This window comes from Gadus morhua, chromosome 22 (genome assembly GCF_902167405.1).
Source record: "Gadus morhua chromosome 22, gadMor3.0, whole genome shotgun sequence".
In the NCBI taxonomy this organism is placed as follows: Eukaryota; Metazoa; Chordata; class Actinopteri; order Gadiformes; family Gadidae; genus Gadus; species Gadus morhua.
Genome location: NC_044069.1, coordinates 21,072,522 through 21,097,911, shown reverse-complemented (window position 1 = coordinate 21,097,911; position 25,390 = coordinate 21,072,522). Strand labels below are relative to the sequence as shown.

Below are 25,390 nucleotides of genomic sequence, written 5' to 3'. Positions count from 1 at the left end.
ATCCAAAGAAATCCAAAATTAGACATCGGAACGAGTCCAAATTGTACACACATGTTGGTGCTAACCTTAATGTCGTACGATAAAAATTTCGGAAAAATTCGCCATTAGGGGGCGCCATAAACGAGGAAATTGTATATCTTCTACAAAATTTCGCCGCGAAAACGCTACACTGACTTCTCGCTACTCCTACGTTGTGCCGGCGAAACGCACATTTCTTGTCGCGTTGTGCCGGCGAAATGCACACTTCTTGGACCCCTGCATAACTGCTTGCAGTTCTAGTTATTATTATTATTCCCAACTAGAAGTGGTACCACAGCCCAGACCGTAAATGGTGCCGACACGCCAATTGCATGACTAGATCCAGATCCCTTCGGACTACGCAGACGACAAAATCCAGACACGCCGGCCACTAGGTGGCGCTATACCAGGGAATACGCGTTTGAGGCTATAACTCCCACACCGAACCTCCCACATTCAAAACCTTGTACACACAGATTCACTGGAGTCTGCTGCATCTTTTGGCATAGGCCACGCCCATTTGCGTCTATAATTTTTTTTCGCAAAATCGCAAAAAACGCAAAACAGTTTTTTCCCTACTCTTCCCACATTTCTTGACCAATCGACACCAAACTTTGCACACGATATCTTCAGACGCACACGCAAAGAATGCACGAAACACTTTTTTGATGCGACCTTTGACGACGAAACGGTAGCGTTTTGAATATTGGTTTATTAGCTAAATTAGACGTGGAATATCAAAAATCCAAAGAAATCCAAAATTAGACATCGGATCGAGTCCACATTTTACAAACATGTTGGTGCTAACCTTAATGTCGTTCGATAAAAAATTCGGAAAAAATCGCCATTAGGGGGCGCAATAAACGAGGAAATTGTATATCTTCTAATTGGCCAAAGGAATGTTCTTTGAACTCAAGGGAAACCATCAAGGGGCAAACCCAAGTCTATATAGAAAATATGGCCAAGAATTATTAATGTGGGCGGGAGTTATTTGGCAAAAGAAAATTGTCTTTGGAAAATTAAAAATTTCGCCACAGGGCGGCGCCAAATAAACAACGACATTGTCTATCTCCTATTTGGCCAATGGAATGTTCTGAAAACGCGTTTTGGGCTATAACTCCCACACCGAAGCTCCCACAGTCAAAACCTTTGTATCCACATGTTGTTCACGGTAGCGTTTTGAATACTTGCTTCGCGTTGTGCCGGCGAAATGCACATTTCTTGTCGCGTTGTGCCGGCGAAATGCACACTTCTTGGACCCCTGCATAACTGCTTGCAGTTCTAGTTTTTTTTTCTAATTCTACTCAAGCAAGTTGTTTATTACGATACAGCAACTGAAGCCCTCAGAGTAATTCCTTCATTCAGCGTTCAGTGGTTAACACGTGTTCTTGGTATTTTTTTAGTGAGCAAACCAAAGTGGATATCGGTGCAGAGCTACGTGGCCTTCCCACGCAGAAAGCACGCCCTCCTGGGTCAGTACACACACCAGGAGTACACCGTCGGTCTGACCGCGGTCAGCCAGGAGGAGGGATAACTTTCTTTATAAGCTGACTCACGCTCCGCCTCCACATATGTGGTTGTGTTCTCCCTGCAGGTCTCCAGCACCTGGTGGAATGCGTCTGTGACAGGGAGAGCGGTAAGAAGTTCCACCTGTGCACGCTCTGCCAGATCACACTGCGCGGACACGCCGTCATCAGCCATGCCATCAGCTTTGACCACGTCTATCGCTACATTGTAAGTGAACCCAATGTGGTTCTTTAGAGTGACTACTAGTTTTAAAGTCATTAAGAAAAAAAAGAGCCAAAGAGCTCTGCTGTGAATTCAGATGTATGCCCATCGCCATTAGTGTGCACTGTGCAGGTAGAGGTTAGGCATCATGCTCAGGAAGGCCTGCGGGCAGGTTGGGGACATTTGGGGTTTGAACCCAGTACCTTTCGCCTGGCAATCGATCTGCAATAAGCCACTACACCCGCATGCCCCCGACCATTTTTGTCAAATTGCGTACTTTGATAAAATTGTTTTGTGCGCGTACTATTTAATGACCTGGAAATGTGTTTGTATGCAGAATGCATGGCACCCCTCAACCCTGAGATCCAAGCAATGCTACACGGAGTGCAACGCCCTCTTCAAAACCAGCATATTGCATTATGCACGGCAAGCGGAGGAAAGGAGTGGGACCAACAACAGCATCAAGGTCTGCACACCACTTTGTCAACTGAACTAATTAGAGGCTGAAAAGAGGCTGATTATGAACAAGTCCAATAGTCTTAATATAAATACGACAAACCAGTACGTGCAAATTGAAATGAACTGGAAAAGTTTAAATCAACTTAGGTAAGCCCAATTATAACAAAGGTAAATGTAAATGGACTGCATTTATATAGCGCTGCATCTAACCATTGGCCACCGCTATACAATATTGCCTCATATTCACCATTCACGCACACATTCACACACCATCGGCGGAGTCAACCATGCAAGGCGACAGCCAGCTCGTCGGGTGCTAACAGTCAGGGTTAGGTGCCTTGTTCAAGGACACCTCAGCTAGGAGGAGCCGGGGATCGAACCAACAATGCCGTCAAATATTTTCTTTATAGATAGAAGGAAGTTGGTTTGAATAAAATTGTTAAGACTAAAATTAAAACTAGAATAATAGAAAATATATACCCTTCCCTGGGCTTCAGTTCACATTCTTAAAGTCTAAATTAACCCCTTGTTTCCAATAAAATGGCAACACAAAAAAGATATTGCATAGTCTTGAAAAAATTGAATAGTTCCGATTTTGGAACGCAGGGCTATCTTTCCTGAGATTATGTGCAGGATATCGTTGTTCTATCACTTCAACTAAATCAAGTAAGAGAGTAAGGGAAATCGAGGGGTCCGGATCAAGAATGAAATAAGACTTTATTGTTATCCGAGAACAACAACTAAGCCGAGTTTGTTATGCAAAAGAACTGCTGGATGTCTTGACTATTGCGCTTCTTAAGGTTTCCTTATACAATGGTTTTTCTTTTTTTCTAGCAGGGACCGTTAAATCAGCATTTATACATACAATGACGGGAGACGTATATCAACACGTTCCATTGTTCTACGTTTGAGAAATGGAACTGACCCCTTGATAAGTACACTGGGAGATCACCAGAAATAGGTTTGGGCAGACTCTGGTGTCTTGTCAAGTCCCACTTATAGAAAATCAGATGATTAGCTACTTTCCACTATTAATATCTCATGTCATCTCATTTTCGTCCGCTTATCCGGGGTCGGGTCGCGGGGGGAGCAGCTCAAGCAGGGGGCCCCAGACTTCCCTTTCCCGGGCCACATTGACCAACTCTGACGGGGGGATCCCGAGGCGTTCCCAGGCCAGTGTTGAGATATAATCTCTCCACCTAGTCCTGGGTCTTCCCCGAGGTCTCCTCCCCACTGGACGTGCCTGAAACACCTCCCAAGGAAGGCGCCCAGTGGGCATCCTTACCAGATGCCCGAACCACCTCAGCTGACTCCTTTCTAAGTAGAGGAGCAGCGGCTCTAATCCGAGTTCCTCACGGATGGCTGAGCTTCTCACCCTATCCCTAAGGGAGACGCCAGCCACCCTTCTGAGAAAACTCATCTCGGCCGCTTGTACCCGCGATATCGTCCTTTCGGTCATCACCCAGCCCTCATGACCATAGGTAAGGATAGGAACGAAGATCGACCGGTAGATCGAGAGCTTTGCCTTGCGGCTCAGCTCTCTTTTCGTTACAACGGTGCGGTAAAGCGAACGCAATACCGCCCCGCTGCTCCGATTCTCCGGCCAATCTCACGCTCCATAGTACCCTCACTCGCGAACAAGACCCCGAGATACTTGAACTCCTTCACTTGGGCTAAGGACTCATTTCCTACCCGGAGTAAGCAATCCATCGGTTTCCTGCTAAGAGTCATGGCCTCAGATTTAGCGGTGCTGATCCTCATCCCAGCCGCTTCACACTCGGCCGCCAGCCGATCCGGTGAGTGCTGAAGGTCACAGGCCGATGATCCAATGAGGACCACATCATCTGCAAAAAGCAGTGACGAGATCCTCAGACCACCGAACTGCAAACCCTCCCCACCACGACTACGCCTCGATATCCTGTCCATGTATATCACAAACAGGATTGGTGACAAGGTGCAGCCCTGGCGGAGTAATGTATTTATGATATATAGGCCTAATAATAATCATAGTTTGCCATAAAGTGTAACCGTTAATTTCTTCCATACCCCCCTCCTGTTTGTTAAGTAAGTCAGTAGGAAGTAGTCAGAGGTGCCAGCTGGGATTATAGTTATTTCCACACATTAACATATATTTTTTTCTGTTAAAGCAATTGACAGTGACGACCGAAGTGCTTAATTTGTTGGAGGCATCCTATTCAAAAGGTGAGTCATCTAAAGTGTATTGATAAATCATTCAGAATCCTCAAGGTGATAGTGTATTAACACGTTTCCTTGGTGTTTGCAGCCTTGGCCACACTGGAACCCATCAGTAGGGAGTGCAATGGGAGAAGCTTGATCACTAGCATACAACCTGGAGATCCCCTTGGTGAGTAGCAGTTTAAAAGCCTCCGACAACCTGTCAAAAAATTTAAAAACTGCCTGCATGATGACACTTAAAAGTGAAGTGTCTTAGTGTTCATATACCAACATTTGAGTATGAATAATCACAAATAAATATAAAAATGTTTGTTCAAAATACATTTAGCTGATTAGCTTTGTGATCAGAGTGTTGCTTGCATATGTTGGGCAAAATAACCTGCTGAGTACATCACATGTACATTACAAATATAGCTAACTCCTACCCTAGCCTGATGAGCACATCACATGGCAGGCACATTACAATATAGTCAACTCTTGCTCTAACCCAACGAACACATAACACAAACATGATAATATAGTCAGGTCAAGGCCAGAGCCGAAGGCCCCATTTCCCAACCAGGCAAATGGTGGACACTCAGACAATGCACCAGTCATCCTCAAGAACGGGAGAGCCACATTAATTTATCACACAGGAGACACTTCGAGGTGCCCTCCCCCGTTAGGAGGAACACAAGAGATACACATGCATATACCAGGGCCTGAGAGCCACATTAATTTATCACACAGGAGACACTTCGAGGAGCTCTCACCCGTTAGGAGGAACACAAGAGATACACATGCATATACCAGGGCCTGAGAGCCAAGGTCAAGCAAAAACACACAGAACCACACACACTTCAAACGCACACACCTCATCGAGAGGAGGATACAGCATAAGACTGTATCACACAGGGACTCTTGATCTTCTTATGAAGCAGACCTTCCACGGAGGCGAAGCTCTGGACGAACCATCAGCGCTGATTAGGGACTTAGACATATTCGATCTCTCACGCTTTATGACTCTGTATAACCGTTGCCACTTTACTTAATAGATCCAAGGTCCTCGTGCCGACAGACTTTATTACCTCTCCGTCTCATTTCATCTGGTCCAGTAACTAGACAGACCGTTTTTCCCCTCACATACTTGATTGACACCTATCCACGCCTCCTTTAAATAATGTAGTGGTGACTGTAAAGTTGAACATGATCATAGTACTGTGGAAGTAAACAAAGGTTTTAATTGCTAGGGCTTGTTGCAATGATTATTAGGCCCTAAACGACAAAGTTTCCTTTCAGGGGCTTTAAAGTCTGACAAAGGAGAAGTACAAAGAAGATGCATAAGTTGTTTAGAGAAAGTAATGGCAATGATGCTCAAACACACTTTCGCGTCATTTTTTTTTAAATCCCCTTCAGTGCGAAACATAGAGTCCGTCAAACCGACTGCCACATCTTGCTCCTACTGTTTGTGACCGATTAATTTTTTAAACGTTTAGCTTCCCTGGCCTACACCCAAATTTAGTATTGAGTTTGCAATCAGCAAGAGAGGTTAACGAGCACAGCGACGCAGGCAGGCAGGAAATGAAAGCACAGAGGTGCCCCTCCAATGTAGAATGACGAGTTGGAGCGCTGTACTATTATTTCCGTGTCCTCACCACGATTTGTGATCACTAACACTGTTTTTTACTCATTCAGCAGTTGAAGATAAAGACCAAAAAGGTAAATCTATGTTTTGAATCCTTGTTTAACCTCCTTGTGTCTTGGATAAACACAACACTTATACAAACTAAGAGAGCCGAAGTTTGAAAGGTAGACGTTATTGTCAATTAAAAAGTAAAAACAAAACCTGAGTACTTTTGCAAAGAACTTTGGATCATGGTTCAGGTTGAATTGCCAAAATGTGTGGATTCCTCCTGCATGCAGTGACCAATCCCAATGGGCCTAGGAATTAGACACTTCACCTGTGTCCCCACCCCACCTCAGCCACTTAAATGTAGGGAAGAAACATTTATTTCAAATTGATTGTAATTTTCTAAACATCCCGACAGCAATCACTAAATCAAATGCTCTTACAAAAATAACGGAAAAATCCTTTATCCTTTGCTATTGCAGGCCTGTAATAAGCCTTATCAATAATATCATTTGAATGGCTTAACTGTCTGTCCACTGATCCGGCTTCTTGCATGCAGTCTTCCCTCACAATTATTTCGCCAGACGGGAGTCTCCCAGGACTAGGATAGGCAGACCTATTGCTAAAGCTAGCGAGCTAGTCACATGTTTTGGGCAAGTGGTTACTTTCAGAATGTAGCTTGCTCTGGCTGGTCCCTCCAAATTGCCTGCTCTAGCTTTTATTACTATTACTTGCAAATGTTTTTCTTTGTTTTTTGCTTTGTCAATAAAAGCTAAATAAATCTACAATTTTGATTTGCCTCTTTGCAGAACATCCCGCTAATCCATCTTTAAAACTACGATGCCAGGTACATTTAATCAAGACATTGCTACTTGGCTGACTGCCTTCCTAATTTTTACTAATTGTTATAATTTCCTCACCTCTTGTCAGATCTGCAAGTCTGATGACCTTATGTCCAACTACACCAAACATTTGAACCATTGGACCCATGCTTCTGTAAGCCAATTTCATCGTTGTTTTGTATTTTATTGTTTTATATTGAAATATTCCCTAACATGCTTTTGTCTTTATTATGTGCCAATGCTACCAGGAACAGAGGAGTATATTTGGTTCAGGTACGTTTCTCTGGTTAAAGCTGTACTATTATTTCCATGTCCCCACCACGATTTGTGATCACTAACACTGTTATTTATTCATTCAGCAGTTGAAGATAAACACCAAAAAGGTAAATCGAAGTTTTGAATCCTTGTTTAACCTCCTTGAGTAAAAACAGAACCTGAGTACTTTTGCAAAGAACTTTGGATCAGGGGATAGGTTGAATTGCCAAAATGTGTGGATTCCTCCTGCATGCAGTGACAAATCAAAATGGGCCTAGGAATTAGACACTTCACCTGTGTCCCCCACCTCAAGTCCCCACTGATGTATATACACTTATCCTCCTCCGGATTCTCAGTAGATAACATGATAAAGAATTCACCTCTTAGACATTACAGTCATATCAGAGGTAAGGCAGTGAGGTTCTCTGATTAAATGAAATCCTCTCCATCTCTTCGTATTCACTTATGAGGTGAACCAGATGTTGAGAGGTTAGAACAATAAGGTCAAAGGTCAATTTGGTTCCGGCTAATCCTGGGTTAATCCCAGGGAAAACCAAAACCAAACTCTACAATAAATAAAACACCAATCCTTAGCTACACTACACTTTAGTTGCATGGAAATGACATGCTGCACCACGATTTGGTTTCATGAAAAGACAGAGTCGGGTTAATAAACTTCTGGATGTTTTGGTGACGGTCGCTACTTGCTGTAGACAAATCAGCATGATGCATACATTATCATAGTTTCAGTTAAAAAGTTATGTATCTTACAGCAGTCACATTAACACGGCATCCTTTTTGTTCAAATGTTAGCAGGAATCCCTTACTTGAAGCTGTTTGGTTTAATGAGATGTCCGTCGGAAGAACCCATCATAGGTGCGTTATACCCTTAGAACATTGGATGGTCCTACTTGTACTTTTGGTTTGTTTTACATTTAGGGTCTAGGCTAGGGTCTTCATCTTCTCAAACAAACACATTATGTTTCAGGTCTTCCCTTCATTGTGGTCTGCATCTGTTCCAAGGTTAAAAGGCCAGCAGGTTACCTATGCTTTGCCTGTTCGGAGTACTTCTCGGACACAGAAGTCTTGACGCACATGAGTTCTCAAAGGCATGCCTTGTTTACAGTGGTAAGCAGATGCGAATCCACAGGACGTTTAGAAGAAGTTCTAGAAGAACGGCAAGAAATATAAAAACACTTGGCAGAGGCAAATCGTGGTGATACTTTAGGCAGGGGAAAGGGTAAAGGGGTTTGCAAGCCTTGGCTTTAGAAGATATATTTGTAAGAATTTCAAAAGGTTGTATCAGCGATGTTGGTTGATGTCACTTCTGTTGGTACAAACAGTCAGCTAGCCCCTCACTTCCATGTTTAATGCATCAAGAAAAACTATCATGAACTCGCATCTTTCCATAGCCTTCCCGATATTTATTCTTTATTTGGAAAATACACATTGATATTCCCTCATCCTCCTCCTCTTGGGGATTGATTCAGCCATTCTAGCTCCTGATCCAGACAGACGCTGCCCTCCTTCAGCTCCCACTTAGCTTGCAAAACCCCACAACACTCACCCCCTTTTGGTGATTGGTTGGAATACTATTGTTTGGGGTTTTGAGTGGTTGGTGGTAGCCTTTGTTTTTTGTACGATCTCCAAGCATAGGCTGCCTACAGAGACGCATTTTTTTGATGGCCTGCTTATGGGGCGGGCAGCTAGCGGATCGTGAGGAAAAATCAGATGAAAGTGATAATTTATGTTTCAGCCTGAAATCGTTGATACAACCTTTTAAGTTAAGTTGCTGCAATGAAAGATATGGCTCAGGCACATTTGTTAGTGTTCTCTCTTCCGCTCACACTCTCTCATATCGATGATTTACCCATGAGAAGCTTTTGTGTCCTAAATTGAGGACAGAAAAGTGTAGTACAATAACCCTTCTTCCTCTCCCTCAATCTCGCTGTTTTTTGGATCTCGCCCTCTGGCGGTCGCTCTCTTCCTCTCTTTCTGGGTGATCCACAGCTGCAGCAGAGGGTGCCGTTTGCATGGTACGACGATATGGACACAACGGTCCTGAGGCAATTAGCACTGGAAGAGCAAAAGGCCTATGCAGATCGCATTCTAAAGGTACAAGGGATGTGTTGCACTTCTGTGTGTAGAAGAACTACCAAAAGTGACTTGCACCAATTCGTGCAAAGCAGTTGCTTACACATTCCCTTAATTTTGAGATTTTAAAGGAAAGAATGAATGTAATCATTTCTCAAACAGGTCTTTGATATACCTTACTCCATATTTTCCACGCTCAAGATGACCTTCTACAGTAAGTAGCTCTAGCACAACCTTCACAGTGGAAGTTTGTAAGAATGCTTCTTTTGCTTATTTGTATTTGTATTCATCTTTATTTGTATTAAACCTTTATTTAACCAGGTAGTCTTATTGAGATTAGAAATCCTTTTTCCAGAGAGACCTGGCCAAGAAGGCAGCATTAAACGGTCACATTAAGGTTTCACACAAATAAAAAAAACGAATGCATTTACTAACTTATTCCTTTTATATTTTGTTGTAGACTTGACTAGAGGAGAAGAACTCAGGAATGTTCAGAAACATTTGAGAAATGACGGTTGGTAATCAAATTCTCCTTTTTTATTTATATTTTAATTGCAAACAATTGTAAATAATTCAATCAAATGTAAATTTTGGCATATCACAGTTCCATGCTTGACCAACCCGAAGCCTGAACTTCCGTTGCTAGGTGAGCACTTGTATTTTTATTGATTGGTATTTATTTTATGTTAAACTTGTCTCATTCAATTATATTTGTATCTTTATTGTTGAACATATCTTTGTTATTCAGAGAAGCATTGTGGGGTTATTTAATGCTCATTGCATTGTCAAATATACACGGTTGTTCAGTTTATTCGTGTAACTTTTGTGTTCTTGAACACTGGTTCCCTACCATCCTCCGCTTCCTACTCCTGCACCGTGTCGTCACATGGTCTTTTGATTTGTTTGTGATTTGTTTGTTTGCACGTGCCCGACTATTCTCTCCTCGCGCTCGGGGGATATGTATATTCCCTGTTCATTTACTTTGTTGTGTCCCTCCATTTGCTCTGTTTTCCCTCCGCTTCTGTTTTCTTTCTTTAGGTCAGGATTTTGTGGTGAAGTACAGCATGATGCATGGACAGAATTCAAAGGAATGGAAATTTCTCTGTTTGCTCTGTGGCCGAAATCTGGGAACAAAGGAGAGCACTGCCCACGTGCTCAGTTATGAACATGCCAAGAATTTCTTGGTGAGTCTGAAAGAAGTAAAATCGGCTTTTGATGAGTGTGGGAATGTGTGTGGATGATGGCTGGTTGAAGCAGCCTCAGCTGGCGGAGTCTGATTGGACTCTGGGGCTGGGTGAGGCTGCACACCTGTTGTACACTGAGTAATCAGTGTGTACAGGTTAGACCAGCCATCTCCACACACACTCGGTGGTGATCTCCTGCATGGCAGCGGAGCACCCTTTCCGTTTAGATTAACACTACTTTAACAATCAACCAGATTACCACCACCGCGTCCTGTATGTGTCAGGAAAAAGTCACCTGGGTGACTTGTATTAGTGGATATTACTACAATGAGATATTGAGATTTGGTAGTCAAAAAGGGGAATATTGAACTGGATAAATTTAAAGATGCATCTTCCAAATGCAAGGCATAATTTGAGGTCAAACTAATCTGTAATTTCTGTCCAATGTCTAAGTTATGCAAAAATGCAAAAATGTGCCTGGCAAATAAAGCAGAATGTGAACACAAATGTTATACATGCACATTTTGGTTGCACATTTTTGCCGTCCTTATAGTCGTACCCATATACGCGTTGGCCTATGGTAGTAGACGTGCCTATTTCTTCGTTGACTTATGGAAATAGTTTGAAAGGGCTTGGCCCTCACACGCCTGTACAATCAAAGCACTGGTAGTCGTAGGATATTTGCACTCTCGCAGGGTAACCGCAGTCTATGGACAACCCTGGACCCAGAATGTCAGCAAAGAGGTTACCGGCTCCCGGTGTCTTTTGCCGTGTAGGCGTGTCAACTTTTCAACTCTTGGTCTATCCCTTTTTGAAGACTTGTTTTCTATATGTGATGTGAAACCATAATGCTCTGTTGTGTTCCTTTGTAGGAAAAAGCCCACTGTGGCTCATTGGATTGTAGTGATGTAAGTAGAGAAACATTACTGGATCTTGCAGAGCAAGCAGCAGAAAGACACCCAGTATCAGAAATGCAGGTAAGTGTTTGTGGTTCAGTGGTTAAATTCAAAACCTCGAGCTTCCATATCTATGCTTCTACTGTCTTTTTCATAATTTTCTGTTTTACTTTTAGACTCTATTGCTTGACGAACCTCTCTTTGAATCGAATGAATATTTAAAGGGTAAGGACATTCATTTTACACAGTCCGGACTGAATGTTTTTCTTTTGTCTGTTCAAAACTTCCTCATCTCTGGAGTGTCTCCTTTTTGTTTCCGGATTTAAGAAGAACTTGGGAAATTCCGAAAGGCATAATGAATTTCCTTATTTGGGAATTTTTACACAAGATTTAACACTCATATTTTACTCGTCTGTTTCAGCTGTTGAAATACTCCAACGTGTGAAGCGGAGACAGAGTGACTGTGAGCTCATCCCTGTGCTGGCAGCTGGAAAGAGGCTGGGTAGGTGACCAGATGTTTTCTCTATGATTTATTTTAGTCTGTACTGGGTATAGTGATTAAGTGGTGATTAAGTGTAACTTTGATTATTCTACTACTTGAATAGGGCATGACATCGTTCACCAAGCAAATTTGGTAAAAGTTTTTTACGTCCAAGTAATTGATTCTGTGAGCTGTCAACCACCAGCACTGCTTCCAGATCTTGGGGTGGAAATAACCGAGATCTACCGCGATCTAATCACTTCAACTAACTAAGAGAGCAAAATAAATCGAGGGCTCCGGAGCACTGCCGCTCAACAGACCCCGGCGTCCTCATTATCCACACATACAAAGCAGTTTCTTGTTTGGGGTGTCCGACCACAATCAGTCATAGATTCCTGTAAGCGAGTGGTCAACGACGCTAATCTAAAGCACCTGGCTGAGGTCAGCACGCATTGACCCCATCGCCTCTGGCTCCTGTGGGGGGTTCCACCTTACTCTCTGACCCCAGACTCCCTGTGTCAAGCCTTGGATCAGAATCCAGAGGCGCTTTAGATGTTTTCTACCATTAGATATTTAGGCCTAATAATAATCATGGTTTACCATAGAATATAATCATTCATTTCTTCCATAATCTCTCCCTGAACGCTCTGTCGTCTCTCAGCACACACTCAATTGTAGAATCATCGTCTCCTGAAACGAGAGCTTTTTATTTCGATGACTTTCTTACCCTTCTTACCCTTCCTTCACCCCCACCCTCCTCATTGACCCGCCTCGCTCCTTCTCATTTGCATTATAGCTACAGACACCAAAACAGCGCATTTGGGGGAAGCTCAATGTGCGACTGGCTCGGAGTGGCTGTAACTGCACGACGGCTGAATTTCGGGATACGTCTTTGAATACCGTGTTAGTTGCCCACTAATACCTATATTAAAGAATACATAAAATAGCATGTCATGGGACCTTTAAACATCACCTGCTGACACATAAACAAATCAATTCATGCAAAATATAGCCTATCATTACGTTGCAAAAACGTTTGAAAGAAATCGCACAGGCACATTTTTTGCATTTAAATGATTAATCTATAAAAAGGCACAAAATATTTCTGAAATGTTCAAATGACTTCACTTGTGTAAAGCAATGTGTATTGCTTTCTATACACATTTTTTAAATATCCCGCGCAGCGTGTGAACGCAAAGGATTGTGGGTATTTTGGCTCGTTGAGGATCCATTGATGCATCCTTGAAATTTCGCGGAATTCTCAAAAATAAAGGATGCGAAAAGGGCGCGAATTTCCGATTGTCCTCAACATTGGAACAGTGCTTGTCGGCGTTCTATGACGTAGCGTCCTTAAAAGGGCAACCGTTGAGCATGTGTAGATTTGTTTAATGGTTTGAACGAAGGTTGATAAAATGATTGAGTTACGATAAGTAAGAGTGTCAGAATGGGCAGATGTCTTCAATGAAAACAAAGCCGGTATGAAACTAAAACTGTGATTCTGAAGAAGGTTTAAATGATATCGAAATTCCGTTTAGATATTATTGAAGATACAAGTGTGTCGATTTTTTAAATGGTTTGAACGAAGATAAACTTAAATTGATTTAGTTTCGTCTTAAACAGTTGAAGTACCAGAGAGGACTCCTCCTATTGACTCCCATGTTAAAAAAAAGATACTAATTTAAAAGTAGAACATCTTAAAATATTTGATCAATCTGAAAAGAAGCCCGCGATTCCAAGCTGTTAACATTTAAAATTTTGAATGGAGTTTCCAGGGGAAAAAATTAGGAAGGAGATAGGTCCCAAAGTGTGTAGAGAAATATAAAGAGGTAAGAAATAAAACCTATGAAGAACAATAGTTGAGCGCTGCATGTAGCACTCGCCTAATAAAGTAACTGTTAATGTAAACAAAGGGAAATTACAAATTATGTTTCACGAAAAGTAAAATATGTGATTGCTGAGTATACCCATAGAGACAGAGGAATCACCGTTGTATGACCCCCCACCAAGGTAGGTAAGGGCTAGAGAGACAAAGGGATGTACAGAACAAAAAACAAAACAAGGCAATGTAGTTCCTCAAATAGGATTCAAAGAAACATACATTTTTTTTCTTCTGAGCATGACATCTTTCCTCCTGTTTTTCAGTCCAAGTTGTTGGTGATCATCCTCACGAGGATGACTTTGTATTTGTACGTCTAATTATATGTGGTAGAGCGTGTATCTCAGGATACACGCTCTACCGTGTATCCTGAGATACACGCTAGAGCAGCCTGGAAGATAACCCTTTCCCAATGTTTTGTGCTGTTTTAATTAATGGCGTTTGGGTCTATTGAACAATGTAGTGAAACAAGTTATTCTAAAGGAAGGCAGGATGTTTGGGTGTGTAGGCTTTGGAGTGTTATCTGGGATGGATCTCTTATCAGGAGATTCATCATCAACTTATTGCTCTTCCTCTTTCGTAGTCCCAAATGAAGTGCTCCAGGAGATAGGCCATGGGCATGCAAAAGAGGAGCCTCAAGCAGAGAGTGAGAAGTGGACCATTAAGGGTGGGCAACCTGCTGTGGACAAACTCCACAGCATAAGCTACACCCCTCCAAAGCGCACCAAAACTGAACCCAACATACCTGCAGAGACTCATGGTGGTCCAACCGGTGGGGCGACCAAAGAAATGAAAGTGACCAAAGAGAGGGTTAGTACAGAAGCCCCTGAAACCTCCTCAAAAGGCCCTGTTAAATCGCAACCCGAAACAAGAATGGAAGTGGACTCTCATCCTGGAAAGAGAATCAAAGAGGAACCAAAAACGAGAGACGAGGTTCAGACCGTGCCCTCGGTAGTGGCGACCAATGAAATGCAAGTGACGAAAAAGAGGGTTAGTACAGAAACCCCTGAAACCTCCTCAAAAGGCCCTGTTAAATCGCAACCTGAAACAAGAATGGAAGTGGACTCTCATCCTGGAAAGAAAATCAAAGAGGAACCAAAAACGAGAGACGAGGTTGAGACCGTGCCCTCGCTAGTGGCAACCAATGAAATGCAGGTGACGAAAAAGAGGGGGAGAACAGCAACCCCTGAAACCTCCTCAAAAGGCCCTGTTAAATCGCAATCCGAAACAAGCATGGAACTGGACGCTCATCCTGGAAAGAAAGTCAAAAAGGAACAAAAAACGAGAGAAGAGGTTGAGACCGTGCCCTCGGTAGTGGCTTCAGGGCAGCCTGGGACGCCTGTGAACGTTAAACAAGAGCCGGAGAATGAGGGAGAAGAGGCCAGAGTACAGGTGTGGACCGAAAGCTCAACACAAATGTGCACCGCAGAAAGCATGGAAGAGACAGCCATGTCGAGAAAGAGGAAGGCTCAGGGAAGTAGTGAGGAGGCTGGAAGCCAACGACTGCGACTCTGCCTTGTGGATGTATCAAAAACAACAGCAAATCCCTCTGGACATCTGACCGGAGTGGATGATAGGAATGCCACAGAAAAGGCCTTGTTGGAAGATGTCAAACCAGCTAGAGCTCAACTAGATAAAGGTGAGTATCGCCGTCTATATTTGGGTTGCTTTTGGAAGGGTTCCCAAGTTGGGCTGGAACGCTAGTAAATCCAAACCATTTCATGGCAATGCAATTCACTGATTGATATGTATGTGGTCCACAATGGTTGTTCCTCAGTTCTCGCTAGCCCTCCTGCATTTCCTTATAAATTGTGGGATTTTATCAAGATGAAGGATCGTGAGCCAGTGATTGGTCAGTAACACTTGAATAAAACATTTTTAATTGTATGTATAAATGCTTCTAAAAGCAATGATCACAAATGGTGACCATTTTTTTTCACTTTCCTTTCTCTAGGTTTACATGCACTCATTGAATGCCATTGTGAACCATACGCTCCAATCTACCTTTGCAAAAGCTGCTGCGTGAAAGTCCATGAGAAAGACATCCTTGGACATATCACTGGAATGAAACACCGAATGCGGTATCTGGTGAGTAGATGTTGAATTGATATTGGTACACTTAGACATGTCTAGCAGACACTCGTTCTACCAACTGTTCAAGGATTTTATACAATCCTTAACAACATACTTTAAGAGTTCACTACGAAGCATATGCTCATTTAAAGTGTGAATTTTCCAATTTATTTGAGCTCTTGTCACCTTTACTTCTTTAATCTAGAATGCAACAAAGAGGTAACCAAACGGTTAACCCCATGACCTTGAGTACTATCCACTTCATGTATGGAAGGTTATTCTTCTCCCTTCCATACTTAATTACCTTTTCAGACAGGGTTAACATTTGCATTTAGAGGTATGACTACCTAAGTGCTTGAGACGTTAACCCTCTCATTGTGTCTGTCGTTTTCAATCTGCTCATTTCAGAAATTGCAATCCATAAATGTGAAACGACAGCAGTTGGCCGTCAGAATCGCTGCAGCTGAACAGGAACGACGGGCTGGATTTGGAGAAGCTCAGGTGTGAAATGACATTCAAAAAGTATAAAATTCTCTCAATCCTCGTTCAGACTTTAAATAAATGGGTCGTTGGATAGTCCTAGTGGTTGGCATTGGCTTTTTGGTCAGCTCCCCATACGCAGAGTACGCAGAAGGTTGCAACATCTTTTTTTCTTCTTTTTGTATAATAATAATAATAATACATTTAATTTAGAGGCGCCTTTCAAGACACCCAAGGTCACCTTACAGAGCATATAGTCATCATAAATCGTTATAAAATAAAATAAAATAAATAAAATAAAATAAAAAATAAAAAAAATATATATTTTTTTTATAAATAATAATAAAAAATAAAAAATAAAATAATAATAATGTAAAGCACATTGCTGCCCGAATAGAAAAATAGCAAGGTTATGACATTTTATGAGATAATTGTGCCGTCAAAACGAGAAAACATTCGTGATAATATGCACAATTTATCTTGTAGGCTTATTATGAGAAAACAACTAAAGCTTTTTTGTATGGATAAGGAAACCATTTCCCTGGGAGTATAATCATCATACGGTGGGATATGATATGAACAAATGTTTAATCATATTTATATGATTATATCAACAGATGTGAAATATTCTCATTATGCACAAACCAAGTCGTTACAGACTGGGCTTGGGGAGATAATTATTATAGTCACAAATTATTATATTAATAAGTAATGAGATTAAGTACTATGAAGCAGACTAGGTAAAACACAACAGAATGAAGCAGAGGAGGGGAAAACACAACAGAATGAAGCAGAGTACGGGAAACACAACAGAATGAAGCAGAGTAGAAGAAACACAGCAGAATGAAGCAGAGTAGAGGAAACACACGGCCGAAAGTGCAAATGGCAAAAATGCCATTCTAGTATAATGCTACAGTGTGTTGCATTTCAAACACGGCTACAAACATTGCTGACTATAAAAGCTCTATTACCTACTGATGAAAGCCCTTCCGTTTGTATTAAAAGAAATGATGCTAACTTGGGTAGGGATACTTTATGTTTCGGAATAATGACCACTTATGTCCAACGGTGTCGTCAGGTTAATGAAATGTGACTCTTCGAAACAACCGCTTTTCTATAATCGTAAAAAAAATGAAGAGAAGTAAAAAACAGGAGAATAACATCAATTTTTGTCTTATTGCAATTACGTAGACTATAAAATAGTTGTTAGTTTTGACAAAGTGTGCTGCACATGCTTATCCCACATTTCCGTTTGTGTTTATCTAGGTTGTTGAGCTCACTCCAGAGCAGTTTGGTGAAATGTCAAAACAAAGCTATGATTTCGGTAAGCGCCCCCTTGCCTTGATTTAACCTGATATGTTCTAGGCCTCTTGACCTTGGGCCATGCTACACATTTTTAAGAAAATGGTTTTGGGAACGGAAAATGAATTCCCTTGTCGTGTGGAAGTGTTTCATTGAGTATACGTTTAATACAAGTGCATGGCCATTGGAAGCTATACACTCCACCATACGAGTTTATAGTAGCCTAACGAATAAGCTCACATTGATTGGGAGGCCACGGCATCAGTACTAAAAACAGTAACACAACTTCTTCAACATGTTGAACCACAGAGCAAGGATCATTCTTGGGCCATGTCGGCACTTAGCGATTTAAATTGAAATAAAGATAGTCCCGTCCACACCAACAGCGCTTTCCATCACTGAAAATTAGAGGCCGACCGATATAGGATCTTTAAGACCGATACGAATATTTTGTGATTTAAAAATCTGATATGCCGATATATCGGCCGATATATATTTTTAAAATAAATCCAGAAACACACAACAAAACAAACAGATTTCCCTAACATTGGTTATTTGTAGTTATCCTTTAAATCCTTTTCACTCTCAGCTTACACGTAACAGCAAAACTGGATATGGTAGTCATGAATTAAGTCATGAATTAAGTCATGCTTATCGACTTTAGAGAATTGATGGGGATGTTCTTTTAATTGTTATTCAAGCAATGTATGTCTCGTGACAGTTGCTAACTTACCATGAACACACTTGCACACATGAGCTGTGTTCGAAATCGTTCCCTATTCACTCACTCACTATTCCCTATATAGTGTTTATAGTGATATAGTGCACTATATAGGGAACAAACAAACAAACCAGAGAGACGTTTTCGCGGTTATTCAGCTTCTTCTCCTGCGGAAAAACACGACCTTATTGCATTGTGGTATGGGAGTAACATGTAGGGAACTTCGTATGTACACTCAAATTTGGGGTATTTTAAGTCAGCTATATCATGCACTATAGTGCATGAAATTAACCACTGAGAATTCGAACACCACTACAAAATGGCGAGCACCCTATATAGGGCACTATATCCGTGATAGGGAACGATTTCGAACACAGCTATGAACAACACCGATGATCTCCGTCGATCTCCGTCATTCACTGACTGAATCAGAGGGTTTGGGTTGTTAGAGCGCCCTCTGGTGGACAAACAACGCCAACATTTCTTTTAAAATATTCATTTATCGGCCATTATAAATGCCGGTACCCAATAGTTTGAAAAATGCCTAATATCGGCCTGCCGATATATCGGTCGGGCTGAACATTTAGCTTCGAAAATAGTTATCTATTAACCCGATCCTAAAAAAGACCGAAGAAAATCTTCAACAGTGTATGTCATGTGAAATGCATCTAACGTTCTGCTGTGGTCTATCTTCACAGGCCTGCTGTTATGTCAGAACACAATACAGAGATCTCCTCCCGCCCCAAAGGTGAAGCAATAATCTTGTTCTAATAATATTCAAAAATCAATACTCCTGTAATCACTTCAAAATCCTTCTGTAATCTTCAAAAGGACAGAAATCCATGTCCAACTGCACTTTGTTTTTTGTTTTGAAGGTGTTGACATGCAAACCTGATGCTGTGAGACCCTCTGCAGCACAAAAGCAATCTCCATCTTTGGCCCTATCGACTTCTTCTGCCTGTGGCACAGGCGAAACTACACACGTAGCCAATCAAACTAAAGCACAAAAAACAGAATATAAGGTGGAATCCTTATCCACACTTGAAAATAGGGTATCGGTGAAGGGGTTAGATACTGAAAAAAATAGTCCAAGTGCAGAGACAGGCAAAGTGTTTGTGCACAAAATTGGAATCCCTTCAAAAACCATTGTAGAAAAATGTATACCTGCACCCTCCATCATATCCATGGCCCCATCTATTTCTTTATTATCCCCCCAAACCAGGGTCACATTTGCAAAACCTCTTGAAACCTCTCCCAAGTCGAGTCCATCCATCAAAAATACGTTGACGCATGCCTTAAAAGTGGTCAGCGACTTCGAATCTGCCAAATTCCTCGGATCTGCGACCTTATCCAAAATTGAAGCGCAGACTAAAGGGCGAACAACCCATGACCCACAACCGCTGCCTGAAACAAAACAGCCATCTTTATCTGTGGCTATCATGCCTACTTCCAACACTGCTCCCCTTGTTAGTGACTCAGGCAAAACTACATTCTTCCCCCCTAAACCTAAAGCGCAAAAAACTGGATTGCCGGAGAACAAAGCAACCTCTTCCCCCACCCTCAACAGTGGTGCAACCTTCAAGGTCTCGCGCACTGATGCAAACACTCAAATCACAGTGACTTCCAGATCAGTTGTGCCTGAAATTGGGATCCCTGCAAAAAACCCTGTTGAAGAATTCATACCTGCACCCTTCTTCAAACCCGTTGCCACGGCGCTTTCTATATCAACCTCCCAATCTAGTGTTGCAGTTGTAAAGACTCCTGCAACCTCTTCCAAGTCTATTCCCTCCACCTTGAATACGTTGACAATTTCCTCCAAAGGGATCAACGCATCAAAATTGGGGAACGCCCTCAGAGCTGTGACCCCGTCCAAAGACGCAGCTCCCGCTATGGACCAAGAGCGAACAAACCCGGATGCCAGCATCGTTTGCAAAAGCACCCCGATTCCCCACAGTGGTATTTTTTCCTACCCACAACCTGTCGTGGAAGCTCTGTCCCCCACAAGATCGCTCCTCTCCAAACCGCCAGTGGAACGAAGTACTGCCAGCACAGAGCAGGGCTTGGGGTCCGCCTCACCGACCACACCAGTCTACAGCCCCTCCACCTTCCCACCAAACCACACGGCGGTGGCCGATTCCTCCAAGGACCAAAGGTCAAAAAACCAACCAGTTGTCGGTAAGTGTTCTTCTCCCAAATATGCTTGTCTTATGCCCGCCTTTTCCCCGGCATGGTCCACGCGTTTACACTGACCGAGGTAATATACCAGCTTTATTTCGCACCCCGATTTACCCTCTCAGACCCTACACATATGGGGTCTTTCATTTTGATGTAAATGAGATTAGACGGCTTCGCGGTTCTAGGGGCAGGACTTGGTCCGTGGTGTGGCTGCGTTGTCCCTACAACAGAGATAACGCAGTGATATCAACATGAGTAGTTCTAACTAAAGAGACGGTGAAATCCAAGAGCTGCTGACCATCATGGGAGAGAAGCGGATGCAGTCGCATTAAACGAAGACGGGGAAAGTTGGTGCGACCTAGGAGAAAGTACCAGAGAAACTTTCAGGATAAAATAAAATGGAATATGTTGGTGTTTTGCACTTGTAAATAGTTAATCGGTTTGTAGACTTCAATCTGACGTAGTCTATTCATTCTTGCAGGGGAGTAGCTTAAATAAAAAAAATAAACAAACATTTGGAGTATGCAAATTATTCTGAAGAGGACTTGCGTAGTCCCGCCTACTCCAACGAACCAAGAAAGCCGGCTCCTTGACGAAGGAGGATTATACCCCTCGGTTTTACAAAGGCTAGACAGTGAAATTGCAGGGCGTGCCAAGCCAGTGTTTCTTTTTTGCAGTGTAAAACTTCCTATTTAATCTTTTTTTTTCTTTTTTTTGTAACCTTTTGGCTGGGTGTCAAGAAACCTTACCCCTGGACTATTGTTCTTTTTTCTTCAGGAACGGGCAGCCTTGTCGTGGTAAAATGTGAAAAGAGGCGCCAGTCCTACTGTCTGCTGTGCTCGGTCCGGCTGAGAAAGGGGGATCACATGACCAGCAACAGCCACCGTTATAAATATCTGGTGTGTGTGTGTGTGTGCGTGCTAGACCAGAGCCCAGACTCCGGCAGGGCTGAGGTTGAACATGTGTTCTGGTGTTCTGTCAACAGAAGTTCCATTCTTTTGCCTGGGATTTGGACGAGAAGAGGATGCTGACAGCGGTCACTCACCTGGCTGATCTAGAGAAGGTGCAAGGGACTGTCGTCAAGGTGATGACGGCTGCCAGGCCTTCCCCCAAAAACTTGATTAATTAAAATGATTATTAATCAATCATGGTCAGAATTTAAATGAATTTAGGGTGCACTCACACTAGGCCATCTGGCCGTGGCCGTTGGCCGTTTTCACACCTAACCGTGCTCAACTGGCCCCATTGTTCTCTGGCCTGCACTCACACTAGGCCATCTGGCCGTGGCTGTTGACCGTTGCAACTGTGGCCTGGCCACGGTAGGCTCTTGTACATACGTCATCACGTTGTAACACGTCATCACGTGTTACAACGTGATGGTCCATGCAAGCGTCCGCTGCATGGACCATAATAAAGTCTGCCGCCAGTCAGAGTTTTAACGACAATGGACAACAACACAGAGAACACAGTTCGCACTTTGCTGAGTCTGTGGTCGCGGGTTCTCCCAAATACATCAGGAATTCTTGTGGGTCTTCTCTAACTGTGCCTGAATAGCATCGTCTGCCCAAATGGCTAACAGACACTCGACTTCTCTATGGGACCAACGTGAACCAACAGTTGAACCGCTTGACGCCATGTTCACCGTTTAATGGGAGGGAAGGCTCGTCGCCTTTATTATATCCATGATCGTCGCATGGACTATACGTCATCCAGCTCAGGTTGCGTAGCCGTGCAGATGTGCGCGTGTCGGCTCATTAGCATCTGTACCGTGGCGGCCCGTACCGTAGCAGCACACCTCTCCAAAGTGGCCAAGTTGGCCTGGCCTGGCCAGACTGGCCACACTCACACTGGCAGATTTGAGCACGGTTAGGTGTGAAAGCGGCCACGGCCAGATGGCCTAGTGTGAGTGCACCCTCAGTTTGTTTGTTATTGACGCAAAGCCTCTTAGACACAGAGCACATGTCTAAAATAATTCCTATTTTTGTATTTCAGACGTTGGTGGTGAATGGTGAGATTTACAACCGTCTGGGAACTATTTCTGAAGAAAAAGGTAACAATTCTCAGCAAGTGAGAAGGTTGAATAGTGTACTGCCAGTGACGTCTAGTGCTGTACCTCTCAAGTATAAGCTATGTATTGATAGATTTGTCTCCCTGTGAAGCTCTAGCTAAAGTGAGGGAACTGTTGGAATCCCAGAGTCTCTCATCCACCAAAGCCAAAGCAGAAGGCCTCCCATGTGTCTCTGTTTCCCACGCAGCGTCAAGCACAGCTGATGGTAAATGACTTTCTTTCTGCTCCCTTTATAGTCCGGTGCAAAATATGATGTATACCTGGTCAAACTGAAGTGTGTTTGTGTTTGTGTGCGTGCGTGTGTGTGTGTGTTTTGGTGTTGCCACCTCTCTACATCATACGAAACTGGGCTTTAGCCGTCCAGCCAAGCAATGGTCCCTCTGAGCAGCCTCAGTCCAGCCATGTTCCCCATCTGGTCAAAGAGCAAGCAAAAAACAACAACAACAACAACATATAGAAACGGTGTACAAGAAAAGAGTGGGGCATTCTAGTCCCAAGAACGTAACCGACTTAAAGGGAGGCTTGTCTGATAGATGAGTTTTCAGGTGAGATTTGAAAGTGATAATGTAACTGGAGTGTTGGATGTCATGAGGCAGAGTTCCAGAGGTGGAACTCTCTGCTAGATAACCTTAAAATATAAGTGAGAGAAAGAACTTGGGGGGGGGGGGGGGGGGGGCTCTCTCCTTTGTGGCCCTCATAAAGCCCTCCCTGTCTCTTCCCCTCAGGATGACGTGAGCCTGGTCTGGAGGGGGTTAAAGCTTTAACCAGGGTTCATCTCAGGGGCAGAAGAGGGTGTAAATCATAGGGTTGGGAAAAAGTATTTATTCTTTGCTGCATCGCGATTCTGTGTAGAACGATTGCGTCTCGAAAGGGATAATTTGAGTAGTTTTACAATTATTTAATTTATCTTCAATTTTGTATTGGTCAGTTTGATGCGTTATTAACGGCGTTAATGCAAACCAATTTTAACCGCCTTAATTTCTTTATCGTGCGATTAACGCTCTTTTGGCTTGGCAAACGTAGTTTTTTCACATCTAGAAAGAACTAGTCACGTTAGAAAAACTACAACACCATACTGGATCTACCTACACCGGAAACAAAACAAACACGCCGCATGAACTTGTAGGGGCAAGCAAGGATACGGAGCGGGTGAAAAACTCCTTAAAAGTGTGTGTGTGTTTGTGTGTCACTCTGTTCGAGCCTGAACGAGAGTTAAATGTTGTCATTAGCTGGTACGTCTTTCTAATAGTGCTGTCAGTTTAACACGTTACTAACGGCGTTAACGCAAACCAATTTTTACGGCGTTCATTTTTTTGTTGCGCGATTGACGCTCTTTTGGCTTGGCAAACATTGTCGTTTTTTCACTTGCTGTCTGGCAATAGCTAGTCACGTTAGAAAAACGACAACACCATACTGGATCTAGCTACGCCGGAAACAACACAACAAGCGCGCCGCACAAACTTATTGGGGCAAGCAAGGATACGGAGTGGGTGAAACTCCTTAAAAGTGTGTGTGTCTTTGTGTCACTCTGTTCGAGCCTGCACGAGATTTCAATGTTGGCACTGCAAGGAACTTTTATAATTGCAATATTGTTATCCCGCAGTAATCAGCCCGACAGCCCCGAACCGTTAACGGCCCACCGGGAATTCTCCCGACTACCTGTGTGTGTGTGTGTGTGTGTGTGTGTGGTCTCTCTTCTTCTATCCATCTTACCAGCCTGTTTCAGCCTACGCATAGCATGCACGCAAAATCACAGCCAGACACAAGAACGACGAAAAAGTTCTTATTCTTCGAATTGACTAAGAGCAGCTTTTTCTTTAATGACATAGAAAATAAAGATTAGAAAGAAAAGAAAACTGAATCTGTTTATTTTTTACCTACTTCCATAGTGTGTTGCAATGCAAGCTGCAGTAATTATCGAAAGTCATATTTTGGATTCTTTGAGATCATCACAAAAGTAGGAAGTGATTAGCCAACACAGAGTAGCAAATTCAGATGTGTGTGTATATATATATATATTTCTGAAAATCCTGCATGGAAAGGTACATATAAAAAAATAAAAATTGAGATGCATCGATAATCGTTTTAGAATCGAATCGTTGACCTCTGAATCGGAATCGAATCGTGAGGTGCTAAGAGATCCCCACCTCTAGGGGTAACCTACCTCATGACCTTTTGGCTTTTACTGGCCCAGATCAGGTAACATAATAATGAATACGGGGCTGGTCGCTCAACACGTTCTGGTCAGTTTGACTCCTTTAGGGATTCCAAGGAAAGGGGGGCAGCTATCGTGCCTACATTTCTGTTGGTTTGCTTCAGTCCTATAGAGGCCTCTTCCATCCATCCATTGTTTGCCCTCATGCTAACATCCCTCCCCTTTCTGTTCCACGTCGCTAGTAGAGAAGAGCAACGAGGTCCCTCGTCCTATGGCCGCTGGCTCACCGACACAAGCACTTCCCTCGCTCCCCCGGGCATTAGAAGAACCCAAGATGCACATCACACAGCCCGACCCTGCCCCACGTAGGGAACCCAGTCCCCAGGGACCAGTGGGCCGTCCAACGGCAGAACTGGACCACCGGCCTTCAGCTAACTCCAAACACAATGGAGAGAGCATACCGCAGATGGAGCAGAAAGGTGTGTGTGTGTGTGTGTGTGTGTGTGTGTGTGTGTGTGTGTGTGTGTGTGTGTGTGTGTGTGTGTGTGTGTGTGTGTGTGTGTGTGTGTGTGTGTGTGTGTGTGTGTGTGCAAGGATACGGAGTGGGTGAAACTCCTTAAAAGTGTGTGTGTCTTCGTGTCACTCTGTTCGAGCCTGCACGAGATTTCAATGTTGGCACTGCAAGGAACTTTCATAATTGCAATATTGTTATCCCGCAGTAATCAGCCCGACAGCCCCGAACCGTTAACGGCCCACCGGGAATTCTCCCGACTACCAC

At 43.0% G+C, this 25,390-nt stretch overlaps 1 protein-coding gene across 11 annotated transcripts in view; it reads left to right on the top strand.

Moving 5' to 3' along the window:
• The window catches only part of LOC115535227 (uncharacterized), a 73,145-nt gene that overhangs the window by 30,196 nt on the left and 17,559 nt on the right, over positions 1–25,390 (top strand). For 6 of the 11 annotated variants that reach the window (XM_030346257.1, XM_030346256.1, XM_030346253.1 and 3 more), the window contains exons 11-42: positions 1,422–1,490; positions 1,613–1,752; positions 2,084–2,212; positions 4,353–4,407; positions 4,490–4,570; positions 6,076–6,099; positions 6,820–6,857; positions 6,941–7,006; positions 7,101–7,125; positions 7,212–7,235; positions 7,921–7,983; positions 8,096–8,235; positions 9,118–9,222; positions 9,364–9,415; positions 9,662–9,715; positions 9,806–9,847; positions 10,240–10,385; positions 11,258–11,362; positions 11,458–11,506; positions 11,703–11,783; positions 14,222–15,277; positions 15,416–15,490; positions 15,593–15,726; positions 16,120–16,212; positions 17,458–17,515; positions 18,913–18,962; positions 19,090–20,389; positions 21,167–21,288; positions 21,375–21,473; positions 22,382–22,439; positions 22,549–22,662; positions 24,855–25,091. In XM_030346257.1, coding sequence (XP_030202117.1) covers positions 1,422–1,490; positions 1,613–1,752; positions 2,084–2,212; positions 4,353–4,407; positions 4,490–4,570; positions 6,076–6,099; positions 6,820–6,857; positions 6,941–7,006; positions 7,101–7,125; positions 7,212–7,235; positions 7,921–7,983; positions 8,096–8,235; positions 9,118–9,222; positions 9,364–9,415; positions 9,662–9,715; positions 9,806–9,847; positions 10,240–10,385; positions 11,258–11,362; positions 11,458–11,506; positions 11,703–11,783; positions 14,222–15,277; positions 15,416–15,490; positions 15,593–15,726; positions 16,120–16,212; positions 17,458–17,515; positions 18,913–18,962; positions 19,090–20,389; positions 21,167–21,288; positions 21,375–21,473; positions 22,382–22,439; positions 22,549–22,662; positions 24,855–25,091 — 4,884 coding nt within the window. The remainder of the gene's footprint in view (positions 1–1,421; positions 1,491–1,612; positions 1,753–2,083; positions 2,213–4,352; positions 4,408–4,489; positions 4,571–6,075; positions 6,100–6,819; positions 6,858–6,940; positions 7,007–7,100; positions 7,126–7,211; positions 7,236–7,920; positions 7,984–8,095; positions 8,236–9,117; positions 9,223–9,363; positions 9,416–9,661; positions 9,716–9,805; positions 9,848–10,239; positions 10,386–11,257; positions 11,363–11,457; positions 11,507–11,702; positions 11,784–14,221; positions 15,278–15,415; positions 15,491–15,592; positions 15,727–16,119; positions 16,213–17,457; positions 17,516–18,912; positions 18,963–19,089; positions 20,390–21,166; positions 21,289–21,374; positions 21,474–22,381; positions 22,440–22,548; positions 22,663–24,854; positions 25,092–25,390) is intronic. The other 5 variants (XM_030346249.1, XM_030346255.1, XM_030346250.1 and 2 more) reach the window with 5 other exon arrangements.